This window comes from Populus nigra, chromosome 1 (assembly GCF_951802175.1).
Source record: "Populus nigra chromosome 1, ddPopNigr1.1, whole genome shotgun sequence".
Lineage (NCBI taxonomy): Eukaryota > Viridiplantae > Streptophyta > Magnoliopsida > Malpighiales > Salicaceae > Populus > Populus nigra.
Window position 1 is genome coordinate 28,703,989 of NC_084852.1, and position 14,435 is coordinate 28,718,423.

The following is a 14,435-nucleotide window of genomic DNA, read 5'->3' on the forward strand; positions in this document are numbered from 1 at the left end:
TGATTTAGATGTAAAATAATCATTATGTAATAAAATTGACATTGTATAATAAATTTGTTGCAACTTTATAATGCATTATATGTTTACATTTTTAAAGTGTTTTTTTTTTAATTATGGTTTTAGGTTTAATGATGAAAATTATTGGCTTGAAAATGTTTGATGTTGTTGTCATGTATTTAAGTTGACTATGAGATTATAAAAAGGTAAAAAAAAATTGTGAATAACTAATAAAATTGATAATGGATGTGCAATCTCATCGAGAAATTACAATAGGCTTAGGAAAGGTCAATAAAATTACCGATAAATGTGCAATGTCATTGGAAAATTGAAATAGATTTGAAAAATAGTGAAGAGATTACCGATGGATGTGCAATCTCATTACAAAATTACGGTAGCTTTAAAAAATAATGACAGAATTGGGGATGAAATAAAAAATAATAAAATTTTCATTGGCAATTCCATCAGCATTTGTTGACATGTTAAAAAGCCGATGGAATTTTTGTTAGTGAACATAGGTTATAATATGATAGTTCCCTCTTTTCCCATTTTATCTCATCTTCTTATTGCAAAAAATAATAATCATTATCGCCTCTGCCTCTCTCTCGTTATCGCCTTCATCCCCTTTCTCTCACTTCTATCCAACCTCTCTTTTTCTCTCAATCTCTTCAAGGGTAAGTTTCTTAATCGCTTATGAAACTATTTTTTTTTAATCTCTTTACGATTGTTTGTGTTTTGGATGCTTAGTTTTTTAGTGGACTTGATGTTTTAGGTTCTTAAATATTATGATGATGAATTCTTGCATTAGTGAGTTTTTAAATTTCATTGAAACATGGACAAATTATAGCAAAATGTTCAGGCTTAGGTTTATATATATATATATATATATATATATATATATAGAGAGAGAGAGAGAGAGAGAGAGAGAGAAATAGGGAGAATAGAAAGGGAAAAAATGTTATAGTGGGTGAAGAGAAAAAAAATGGGTTCTTGGATTTCCTCACCAAAATTCATCTAGATTGGAGTTGTTATGAGGTATAAGAAGGTTTCTCCTCGTTTAATTTTGTTTTTATGTTATGCATTTGACTTTTTCTAATTTGTAGTAGATGGTAAGAGATAGTTAGGTTATGTGATATTGGAAATTGATGATAGAAATATTAATTAGGGCAAGATTTTGTGATGTTGTTATGAAAATGTTAATTGATGATGAAAATGTTAATTAGGTGGTGGTTGTTGTTGTTATGTGTTAATTGGAAATTAATGATGGAATTGTTAATTATGACATTATTTTGTATTGTTGTTGTTATAGGAATTTTAATTGATGATGGAAATGTTAATTCTTAAAATAACCTAATGAAATAAATAATTTTAATACACAACTTATATTATGTGGTCTACCTTTTATTCTGCAATAATTTTACTAGAAAATTATTATCTTAAAGAAGGGATTCCACTTCTGTTGTCGCAAGTGGACGAGCCTCGATCAATATCATATGCATTAGGTTTCTCTTCATGATCAACATCTAAATTTACATCACGATCACTAACACCACCAACACTACTGTTGGTTGAACCAGCAGTAGCAATACATCTATTTGAACCAGCAATATCTATTTTTAATTTTTTTTCTCTACATCTTCAAAATATATACAAGTTAATTCTCAATTTCAATGCAATAAACTCAGATGACATCTCATAATATGCAATGGTTAAATGCATGCATTTTTTCTCCTAATTAATAACAATGTAGAAATAATGAATAATATGCAATTGGTCTCATCATTAATTAACATCTCTATCATTAATTAACATCTCCATCGTCAATTAACATTCTCGTACAAACAACAACACAAAATCATGCTCTAATTAATGTTTTCATCGTCAATTTTCAATTAACACATAACAACAAACACAACTATCCAATTAATATTTTCATCATCAAATTAACATTTACATAATCAATTTCTAATTAACATATAACAACAACCAAATTAATATTTTCATCATCAATTAAAATTAATAAAAATAATTGACTTTGTGAATTTGTTTTCATTTTTACAAATATTAAAGTTGTGTGTTTTGCCACATGTGTGATGAAATCATCATTTGAGAATCCACTATTTTAATGGAGTCAGCTTCAAGATCATACTGAATAGATAAATATGGTAAATGTTAGGTGGAGACTGTTTAAGGTAAGATAAAATATATTTATTGAGTTAGTATATAGTTTTTTTTAAAAAAAAACTAATAAATGTATGAATTGACAATGTTAGGAAAATTTTGGTGGGAAAGGGAAAATGAGGGGGTGTTCAGAAAAGTGTGAGAAAACCACAACATAATTAGATAAGTATCAACCAATTAGCAAATTTTATATTTGAAATTATAATCCTAAATTTCCTAATCTTATATACATTTAACAAATTTTTGTGTACCAGACCGCATGATTTGTGGTAATGATGCCCATAAATATACAAAAAAAGAGTTGGTTATTATGACATTGTGGTATGAAAAAAGTATAGATCAAGTCATGTCATAGAGGATAATTGGGTAAAATTTCAAGAATTTATGGCATAAAAAAACTTTAAAAGGTGCTTGTGACTCGGGTTGTAGAGTCAAAATAAAAGAGCACAAGGTTCGATGAGCAAGTACACCTATGAATCACTTTCATTTGTTAACCATGCAAAAAATGTGGTAAGATTTTTTTCTTTAATTTTTAATTTATTGTTTATTTGTTAGAATTTTTTACAACTTATTTATTTTGCAAGGACAACAGCTTGTATTTCAGTCTCGTCTGATAGAGTTATATAAGGAAACTTGTATAAAGAAGACAGATAAGGGGAAAGAGATGAAGAAGTTTGTACATAGCAGAGTGGAAACATTGTAATTTTTTTTTTAAATTCTCATAATTTTCTAATTTTTTTTAATTATAATTGACTTGATTTTGGTTTTTTAGAAAACATATAATGCCGTAATGATTAAAAAATACAGAGAAGACATTTCCACTCATCCTCTTTATAATTCTTAGTTGTGGTTAGAGGCTGGAGTAATTGATAGACCTGATAGAAATTAGATTTATAGAGTTTATTTATATGAGATAAATTACCACATCAATCTTTATAAAAAAAATATGTATGATTTGTTTATATATATATATATATATATATATATATATATATATAACATTGTTTTAAAAGGAAAACTAATAAAAGCTTTCTTTTTTTATTTACTTCTTTTTTATTTTTTATTTTATGATTTTTGTACTCCCTTTTCTTGTTAATTCTAATTTTTATTTCTTTCTCTTTAATTGTTAATTTAATTTCAATTATTTTTAAGAATACAAATGTTATCTTTCATGATTCATTGAAAACAACTAAGAAAATCATCAGTTTATTTGTATTGAATTTGAAAAAATAAAAAATAAAAACCTACCAAAACAAATTGGAAAAAATCTTATTTTAATTCTTAAAAACCAAATTTGAAAAAAAAAGTTTTTTTTCCAAAAATATAAATAATTACCAACTAGTTCTCTAAAGTTTTGCAAAAACAAGTAAATTGGTTTTTGAAAATAGTGATGATATTTGTGTGTGATGCTTTTTTCAATAATAAAAAAAAACCTTACAATAATTAAGTTTTTTTTCTAAAAATTTAAAAATCAAAATAGAAAATAAAATCCATAAATAACACCAATAAATAAAACCAAACAATTCCTAAAATTTCCTAACAAGGTTCTAGGCAAAACCCCACTAGATCCAAGCTTTTCCAAGGCTCGCAATTAAGCTAAAACTTTTATGATAGGTCATCGAGCATATTTGTAGAAATATGCTTAAATCAGATAATTTATAAGGAGAAAATATCTTTAAAGACTATTTGTAGTGTGTTTGTGAAAACTAAAGAAGACAATAAATTTGAATGTTGTGAAAGAATGTAGGTTTGTGTATTGAATGAGTTATCTTGCTTACATAAATAGAAGGACGAATATAATAAGGCATATTTAGCATAGTTTAAGGGTAATTATACAGAATAATAACCTCTAATGAGTGATAATATTCTATTTGGGATAAAAGACCTTGTCACAATTGTCCACTAAACCTAACCATATCTAATATGACAATCATTATTGCATGGACTCACTTGTGAAGGGATGATGCATTGACCATACAGATGAGTGGCCTTTAGATGCAATTGGAGTAGGTATTCTTGGAAACAAGGCTTTACGGACCAAAAAAGACTCAGACTCTTGAACCTATTTTGAGGGCATCAGGGTGCTTTGATAAATTGGTGTTCTTGGATGTTGTGTCTGCTAGGCCATTTTGGGCCTTCTTGTAGACTATGTCTCCTTCTTATACCCAAACATAAGCTTATGTTTGGGTAAAGGATGCTAGATAAGATGATCCATTGAGCTTATAGGTTAGGCCTTCTAATGACGCACTCGATTTAGGTTTAAAGGTGAGGTTGTTAAATTTGACATGTCATCTCCAAATAGAAGCAAATTAATCAAACATAGAATTATAAAGTAATGAATTATAAGTGTTTTTAGATCAAACTATAAATAATTTGTTTTCAAGGGTAATTATATACCAAATTTCTTTATTAAAAAATGTTTAGAGATGGGCATTTTGCTATAGCCCGAGCATTGTTTAAAAAGACATAAATCATTGTTGATTGCATTGTTTCCCTACAACACAATCTTCAAAATTTTAACTTAATCCCTGAAATTTTCATAAAATCTCAATTTGATCCTAAAAGTTTTTTTTATTTTTGCATTTTCTTCATCCTTGTAGTTTTATATCTTTATGTTTCGATCTTAAAACCAAGGTTGTCAAAAATGCATATTTGATACGACATGAAAAATACAAAATAAACTCGGATCGTAAAATCATAAGAAATTTTTGTTTATGATTCCTAAGAGAAAATTTTGTTTTGAGGTGGACATTTACTCTTAAAAAATGAGATACTATACATGCCTAGTTATTTCCACACCAACCAAACAAGCCCTTAGTGTTCTTGTTCCAACAACCATACCTATTCAAAGAGAAAAAATCAAAGATCTAGAAAAGTCAAGAGTTTCCAGTCTTCCTTTTCTTTTACAACCATGTCTACTTTTTTTTTACTGCCCCAACTCCGGGCTCTTTTGTTGACATCCATATAATTATTATCTTTCAATGAAAATAATTAAAAAAAAAAGATAAAGAAGAAGCATGCATGTCTTCTCCTTTCTCAATAGTAATAGTTTTAGTGCGAAGGAAAAAAAGCTGGTGATGCATATGAATTAATTATTTCTTTAATGAACATTTCTCTCCTGCGCAAATGGCAACTGGTACACCTGATCAAGCAGTTGCCAGCAAAAATTTGGACAAATTAGCATGGAAATTTTAAAAAATAGATGATTTAACACAACAACAAATCTTTATTTGCCTTTGGTTACAAGATTGGCCTCCTCTATCTAGCTCAGGAGAAGAGAGAGGGAGAGAGGAACAACACATGATGCTCTTTCTCTTCAACATGGCAGAGCAAAGCAAGTACAGAAAGCCACAGGTTTGGTATAAAAAGGTCTAAAAACCATGGGTTTGGTGACTCATGAACCACCATTTCCACACTAACCATTGCCAATCCCATTATCACGAAGGAAAACAAAAACTCTCAAAAATCAAATCCATCAGCATCACCAAATCCCACATCATAAGATGCAGCATCAAACACCATGTCTGCAATAAAAAGCCCATTCCAAATTTATTCTTCTCTGGTGACTGATGCACTTACAGTGATGGTGGGTGGGTGGGTGGGTGCCCATGAACATGTGGATTTACCATTGCCAGCTAAATCCAAAAGCTTGATAACAAGATGTAGACGGTTTTCTGCAAGTGGGATTTGGGGGCAAAATTGAAGTTGGAAATGAAAAGAGAAGAAGAAAGAGATCTAAAATAATGAAAAGATATCATCTATCAGATGAGGACACAAACATGCAAAGATTGCAAAAACCCAATTTTGTCAAACTTGATAAACTCAGTTTGAGTTTACTGAGTTTGACCAATTTTAACCGAATTTGACCTACTTTACTAATTTTTTAGTTTTTTTTACCAATTTCACACGTTATATCTGTGTTGACTCGTCAAATCGTATGATTTTACGAGTTAACTCGCGAGTTTGACAACCATGCTTAAAACTTTATTTTCTTCATGTTTTAATCACAGAATATTGAAAGAGGAAAGATAAAGTGACTAAAAAAAAGAGAAAGAATTAGTCGACCACATTCATGCTAAAAAAAAGATAAATCTTGATGTTAAATGATTCGTTTTGGATAAGGAAGTTCAATTTAAGTGGTTTTGACCTCTAACTATGCCATAAAAAGTATATCAAGGCCTAAAAGTTTTTTTTTTTATTCGATTTGATATTCAATTTTTAAAATGATTAAATGGTGTTTTAAGATTGAAAATGAGGTTATTAAAGTTATTATAACTTTTAGGGATATTTTCATATGAAAACAACTTAAAAACTGAGTTTAAAAGGTCTGAAAACTCAATACCTGTTTTTTTCGATCACTGACGATGATAAAAAAAAATATACTAATAGATGGTATGTCATTTCCTCAAGTGGACAACATGTGATCCATCCATTTCAAAAAATAAAGTTAGGCACGCAAGCCTAGTTTTTTTTTATAGTTTAACGTAAGTGTCCGGGACAGCTTGCGCGCAATTCGACTAATCCCACGGGCCCTGAAGTTAACAACCATGTAAGCCTCTAGTGACCATCATATGAGCAACCACAGGGCTCGAACCTGAGATCACAGAGGGAACAAACCTCTTGGTCCCAAATTTTTATCACTGGGCCACCACTTAGATGGTTAAGCCTAGTTTTTCATGTTCACATACATGATTTTTGCTTTTGAACCAAACCTATGAACCTATCATTCTAGGCCTAGGCATACCTATCCTTTTTTGTTAAATGGCCTTTCACCTTTTGTATTTTATTTTTTATTTTTTATTTTTATAAATATAATAAAATGTGATTTAAATAAGATTATTAAAATGATATATAAAAAATAATTTGAATATGACATTATTTTAAAATAAGATTAGAGTTTTTTTGTAGTAATATTAACAATTATTTTATAAATAATTATATATAAACCTTGAATTATTGATTTGTTTTTCATACAATCGAATAAAAATAACAATAGAGACATTATTTTGTATTTCATGGTTGAAAATTACTTTATATATCATAATAAGTTTCTATATTAAGAACCAAGCTTCTAATATAAAAATCATTGTTTTATATTTCAAATTAGATGAGAACCATTATAGGATAAAAGTAGTGTTTTGAAACCCCGACTGGCCCGACGGGTTGATGCGGGACCCGGCCGATCCGGGCATGGAACCGGTCTGGGCCTAAGTAAAAACCCGTCGGGGAGTTGGCTTAGCAAAACCCGGTCGACCTGGCGGGTCAACCCTGAACCCGGGTAAACCCGGCTGAGACCTGGCTACCTTTTTTTTTGTTTTTTATAGATTCAAGCGGCTGTGCTGTTTTTTGCTTTATAACTCAGTGGTCGTGCTGTTTGTTTTCTTCATTTACTTTATAACTCAATTACAATTCTCTCTAGCCTTTATAAGAATAGATTAGAGGGGAGGGGAGTGAGAGATTGTTAAGGATATAGCTATAGAATATTCTATTTCCTCTACTTTGACTTTGAATAGCTAGAATCAAACTCGTTGCTCATTCATTCAGAGCTCTTGTCGGTAAAGTAGATCGAGAGAGAGAATTGGCTTCTCGAGAATCTACTAGAGTCAGATCAGTAGGGGAGTTCACACTGGGACTTTATTAATAGAGAAAGAACCCATACCCTGAACTAGGGTGTGTAAAAAAGCTGAGAGGTGGAGGAGAAGGGCCATGGTGGAGAGACTATCAATTTAAAGTGGTGGCTAGTTGCTCGGGTTTTTTTGTGGATTGCTGGTAAATGCTACTATGGGGAGAGGATTTGGGTGGCGTGAGAAGGGCAATATATGTTGTGATTTGGTGATAAAAAGACTGTAATCGGTAAAGAATGTAGAGTGGTGGTGGTGGAGCTGCTACGTGGTTGTTGTGGGAACTGCTACTATTGACCAAGTTTGCAGTTGTTGCGGTGAGGGAATGGTGGATTGTTGAATTCCAGCTAGGAAAGGGGTTCTTCTGGATTTATTTGGGAGAGTGACATATAGAGATAAAACTATGCAAGAGTGGACGATGGATTTTAGCTTTAGATCTTTTCGTGTAAGACATGACAACGACCAAACACGAACATTATAATTTTTTTTGGGTTGACCCGGGTTGATCTGGATCAACTCATCTGACTCGTGACCCGATTATTAGACTGGATCAACCATCGGGTCGGGTTTCAAAACTATGGATAAAAGCATTACATTTTCTCCACAAAATGGAGAAAAAATGGTTAAGTTGTTTAGAATTTTAAATAAATAAATAATATCATTTTAGAGAATGTTTTAAATCCTTTAACTTGGAAAAGGCTGACAGCCCCATGGGTATTTTAAAATTATAAATTAAAAAACAATAGTACAGGGACTAAATGTATATAAAATAAATAGTAGAGGCACGAGATTACATGAAAAGAAAAAAAAAACCCTGCCGAAGGCGAAACAAAGCAAGGGTTTGTAGAGGCAGGCAGCCTTCAGCTTCCTTCTTTACTCTTTGAATTTCAATGGGTAGTAGCAGTGCTGTAGGGAAAACGGAGGAAGAGCTCCAACGAGAGATCGATGAGCTCCATCGCCAACAGCGCCAGGTCATCTTCTTCACCTTTTCCTTTATTAAAACCGCATGTACCTTTATGTACAGCTAATTACATGCGCAAAATCTTGTAGATTTCGGAGCGCCTTCGTGATCCTCGGGGACTTCGAAGGGGAGGCTTTTCCTCCGCCGCCGCCGCCGCCCCTCGAAACTTCGCTTCTAATGGTGCTCGTAATCGCGGCTTTGTTCGACCGGTATTCTTGTTCTTTCTGTTCAACGAGTTCGTTATTTCTTGGTTTTATTTATTTATTTATTTTCTTGAGTGGTTGGGTTTTAGGCTGATAGGAACGAGGTAGAAGATCAACCTCCTGCGAAAAGGCGACTTTTATCTGCTGTTGTTAAGGTAGACCCGGAACCATATGCATTACCTATGTATATATTTGGCCATGTTCTTGGATTCTATCATGTCGAAACTTTCTTAGAATTGAATCTTTCTTGCAATCCGGTATTGAAGGTGGAGGAGGATGGAGAGATCATTGAGGATCCTGCCAGAGCAGAGGATGTGAAGAAGCAGCAATTGGCTGAGGAAGGAAATGGTGACCCTGCTAAAGGGACTCTGGCTGATGGAAAGCCTACCATGTTAAGGCAAAGTGGTTGGTCTAGGAGAGATGTCAATCAAAGAGCAGTGAAGAGGGTAAATGTGGAGTCCTGTCTTGTTGTGGAGGGTGTTTTCTGTGGGTTCGACTCGTAATTCTTTCTTTTTGTTATGATTGTTTTCGTTGTAGGTGGTTGAAACTCCAGTGATTGAGCCTGTTCCAAGGGTGTTACCCAAGAATCAGGATCCAAGCTTGGTTAGCAGAAACAAAAGAATGCTGGGGCAACTTTTAGGTACTCTGGAGGTATGTGTAAGCAAGCTCCTTGCCTTCTATTACTTCCATGGATTTTGACTGAAACGACCAGAATGGAACTTAATTGCGTTGTTTTTTTTTTTTTTTTTCCCGTGACTTGAATTTTGTTACATATTTTTTTTTATCAATAAAAACTTTAATCTCCCGAAAGATCTCATATCTAACTAATGGTCAAAGTGAGTAATTTTTTACTATTTGAGTAATTAATATGAGTATTGACTAAAAAATCAACTTTTGATAGCAGATAAACACTATGGTATGTGCATAGGAAAAAAAAAAATTCTTTATGGGACTGGGAGCATCTCTTGGGATGATGTGTTTTTTCAATATAAAGGCAAGACATCATTAGATAGATGATAGCTCACAAGAGATTACACTAGAGATTTAGGGTTTTTTGTGTTTTATACAGTACCTGTGATTGCGCTAATTTTATTGCTTGTGGGGTTGCCATAGGTTAGTGAACATCATATATTCGCTAGAATAAGCAAGCGCTCCTAAAGTTTTTCTAAATAAACTCTATCCCTAAAAAATTAAAGGTCGAGTTTGAGTCAGTGGTGGAAATTGTAGATCTTGATAGTTGATCTCTTGAAAAGTTCAATCTGCTAGTTTCTCAAGTCTTTGGCCTTTAATAATATTCACATGAGTTGAATGTTAGACCAAAGAAGGAACCTAGGGTTTTGAAAAAACCTGAAGCTGAATAAGGTAGAGGGAGTGCTGGGTTATGCACACAGTTAACTAAAATGTTGTGCGATGTTTTGTGTTGTGGTATGAGCATGGGGACGAGGTATGCACTTGCATTAATTTATGGTATGTGGGCATTAGACTTACTTTGTATGTTGGTTTGGATTGTGATAAGCTTTGGAGCACCTATTTGGCTTATTTTTAAGTGTTGAATTTCATACTAAACAAGTCTTTCAGATGTATTTGTGATATTATTTTTTGAGACTTTAAGTGTGACACACAAGGCAGTGTGTCAAGTGTTTAGTTGTTGGAAGTGCAAAAGTAATGTGTGGAAGCTGCCATCATTATTTATTTCTCCTTGCCCTTAAAAAAAGAAAAAAGGAATTCCAGATTGCCAATTTGGTTGATACCAAACACAAATTTACCATGAATCGATCCAGATCATGGTTTTCCCGGGGGAGCTTGATCCCCCGGGAATCTTATGATAGAATCAACTAAAACTCCCATAGCTAGCAACCTTTTGAAGAGTTATTAGGAGATATAAAAATGTGTTGTCTCATTGAGGAATCCCTGAAATTTAATCCTATAATATTTATAATAAATATAAATAGGAACTTGCTTATTAGGAGATATAAAAATGTGTTGTCTCATTGAGGAATCCCTGAAATTTAATCCTATAATATTTATAATAAATATAAATAGGAACTTGCTTGTAATGAATAGCAAAACAAGATAAAAATGAGAGTAATTTTATGGTGCGTAGGGAGTAACTAGTGGTATCATATTAGTTACTCCCTGTAATCCACTTTAAAAAAAATAGACAGATAGATAGATACAAGGAAAAGAGATAATAAATCTTATGGAGATATTCTTATCACTTTTAATGGGCTATGAATTTTATTCTCTCCTCCTTGTATCCATCTCTTTCTTTAAAGTGGGCCCTAGAGAGTAACTAATAGGATACCACCAGTTACACCCTCTGCACCTTAAATTTTTTCTAAAAATGACACTCTTTTATTTACCCATGTCATCAAGATTTATAATACTCTTTTAATTTTTGCCAAAATATACTTTTAGAATGTTTGGATTAGCATATCTGTTATTATTTTCTTCTTTCTTTATGCGTGGTCCATTATTACTTATTTTCTTCTCTATTTTGGTATTGTTTGAAACGGGTTCAGAAATTCAGGAAAGAAGATATGAAACTTTCAGGCACTGAAGCATTTATACAAAGGTCAAATGCCTTGCAAAGAGTGAGTATATCTGCTCTTATCAATCCAGCATTTCTGTTCCTTTTTGAATCATTTTTATGTAAACTAAACCTTAATCACAAACTTGTTTGCCTGGCTAGATGAATACTTTCCTCTGTTATCAAATTTCGTACTCAAATCTGAAAGTCATTTTTGACATATTACAAGTCTTTCTTTGAGGGAAGCTCAAACAAAGAAAAGCAGATCTCATAGTTAGAGATTGTATCATGGGATACAGCTCTTTGGCACCTCATTGAATGACTAATAGGTCCATGGTTTTGTTGCTGTGAGACTCTGGAAGTTTCCAAAGTATGCATGCATGACATTTGATTTTTTTCCCCTTTTTTCTAGTGTGGTGAGGCTTTTTTTTTTTTTTTTCGTGTTTCAAACTGTATTTTTTAAATTCCTTTTTGGCCCTGCTAGAGACAATTTTTAATATGTTGAGATTTAACTGGTTTTGTGTGATGATTGAATGTCTAAAAACTCTTCTCAGGCTGAACAAAAAGCACGTGAAGAAAGTGAAAGGCTGAGGCAACAAGAGCGTGAACAAATTGCTGAGCAGAGGAAGAAAGATCTGGTTTGTTCTTATATTGGTAGATTGTAACTTGTATAGGCAAAGCCCTTTAATTGTTCTTTTTCTGTGCATGCAGAAACAAATGATATTTTCTCTCTTTTATTGTACTTTTACTTTATCAGACTCTCAGAGCACGCATTGCTGCAAAGGCTGAAGAAAAGAAGTTGGAATTGCTGTTTCTTCGCTGGAGTGAGCACCACAAAAAACTTAGCAATTTTATAAGGTACACCATCCATTTGAAATAAGCTCTTGCTCTCTGCTGCTAACTTCTCCCAGTTAATCATTCTTTTTTAATGTTTTCCTGTGTATTCTTCTTCTTCTGCAGGTTATTTTTAACTTTGGTCCAAAAGTGTCCATATTCACAATTTTATTGAGACGAAGATAAGTTTCTGTTCAAGTGCATAGTAGTAGTATTGAAGGAACTGGGCCAGCGAATCTTTACTACATCTTTGCAGGATCTTAGGGGAATTATGTTGTAGTTTTCTGGTAACTTTCAACTCACTTTGATTGCTTGTGGGATCTGTTTTTCAGGACCAAGGCAGAACCTCCAATTTATTATTTGTCTAAAAAGCCGTTGGAAAAGGATGCCACCTTACTTGACCAGCAAAGAGAACAGGTGAGTTGACTGCGACTTTCCCGGTCCCTCAGCCTATTGATTTATGGAGAAAGATTTGGATGATAATGTTACAAATCCAACAATGATCTTCTCCAAATTATATGTTTATGTGATCTGTAGATCTTAAACCGGGGGTTGAGATTTGGCTTTGAAATTATGGACTATTCCCTCGAGATTTGTTTGATCTGAATTCTCTGTTCATCAGGCATTTTTAGAATGGAAAGCTGCTAGGAGAGAGGAATTATCTGAATATCAGAAGCAGATTGGGGATCAGCATCTGGGCTATGTGGAAAAGGAGTTGGAGAGGTGGCAAAATGCAAGAAAAGTGAGGAGAGCAAACAATGATGCGAACTTGCAAGAAACAATGGACAAAGAACTGGATACCCACAGGCTTGAGCATGGTCCCAAGACAAGAAAGATACCTGGTGGAAGCAACAATGAAGACGAGGATGACGTGGAGGATATCAATGTCGGGGAGGATGACTTGATGGATGATGTTCTGGTGGTTGATGATAACAGCAGGAGGGTTGATGAGGTAGCCCAGCCAGAACCCAATGATACCAGCCCCCCCTCCTAATCAGTAATGATTTAAGGCATCATGTTGCGTTCCTTATATCAGGTTATCATGTTGCTTAGTCTTTTTTGCTCTGTATTTACTTGCTTTTGACTGGCTGTCACATTGTTTATTTCTCTCGTTAATGTTAGATCGTCATGGTTTTTTTTGTATTAGGATAGACTGGTTCTCTTGTTTCCCTATTGATATTGTACTACCCGTGTCTCTAGAAATGGTCATTTTATTTGGTGTATTTTCTACAATCATCAATGCGAAGCTGTAGATGAATAATTGCATGCAGTAAACCTGGATTTGAATTGACTAGTTTTGTTTTCCTTCCGAAGAGCAAAGGGCTTCCCTTGAAGCCTTAAAGTTATCTTTCCTTTTTTTCCCCCCTTCCACTTGCTCCTCTCCCAGAATCTTCGTTAGAATTTTCCATGTTCATCTGATATCAAAGTTGTCTGAACTGATAAGGGTCTATTTTGGTATAATTTTCCATGATCATCTGATATCAAAGTTGTCTGAACTGACAAGGGTCTATTTTGGTATGGTGTTTGGATTACTAGATTGTCAGGTCAAAACAATGCCATTTTGTTCTTTAAAAAAATTGTTTTTATCGGCTTGGTACGGGTCAATCAATCAAGTTATAAGTTAACTTGTCATGTCAAAACTAGTATAATTTAAAACCTAACTAGAGATAGATTTCAGGGTTGTATATTTATGCCTAGAATTTAATTACTATATCTTATATTTATTGACCAGGGCTTGGAGCTAAATTGATTCCAAAAATAAAAACCTAAAACATAAAAATAATCATTTATAACAAGAGAGAGCATATATATATATATATATATATATATATATATATATATATATATATATGTGGCATTTCTGTTATTCTGTCAACAGTTTGAGTTGAAAATGGACAATTTGACCACGTGGATCCATGTGAAACGCCTTCTTTCGGCGTGACCCAAAACTTTTCTTGCACTTTTATGCTGCTACAGCCTAGCTTCATTCTACATGAGGGGAAGAAAAAGTCAAATCTTGTTTTCTGAAGTTTTCAGTATTTGGTCTCTTGTCAATGTGCAAGCAGGAAGCAACTAAAATACTATGACCTAGTTTAGATTATACTTCA

At 33.1% G+C, this 14,435-nt stretch overlaps 1 protein-coding gene across 1 annotated transcript; it reads left to right on the plus strand.

Annotated features, from left to right (window-relative positions):
* The first annotated feature begins 8,592 nt into the window (after positions 1 to 8,592).
* On the plus strand, positions 8,593 to 13,602 carry LOC133673639 (uncharacterized). Its single transcript, XM_062094479.1, has 10 exons — positions 8,593 to 8,770; positions 8,850 to 8,969; positions 9,053 to 9,118; positions 9,230 to 9,409; positions 9,501 to 9,614; positions 11,486 to 11,557; positions 12,048 to 12,131; positions 12,251 to 12,351; positions 12,660 to 12,744; positions 12,950 to 13,602. The coding sequence occupies exons 1-10, from the start codon at positions 8,690 to 8,692 to the stop codon at positions 13,319 to 13,321; spliced, it is 1,275 nt and encodes a 424-aa protein (XP_061950463.1). The 5' UTR covers positions 8,593 to 8,689; the 3' UTR covers positions 13,322 to 13,602.
* Positions 13,603 to 14,435: the final 833 nt, after the last annotated feature.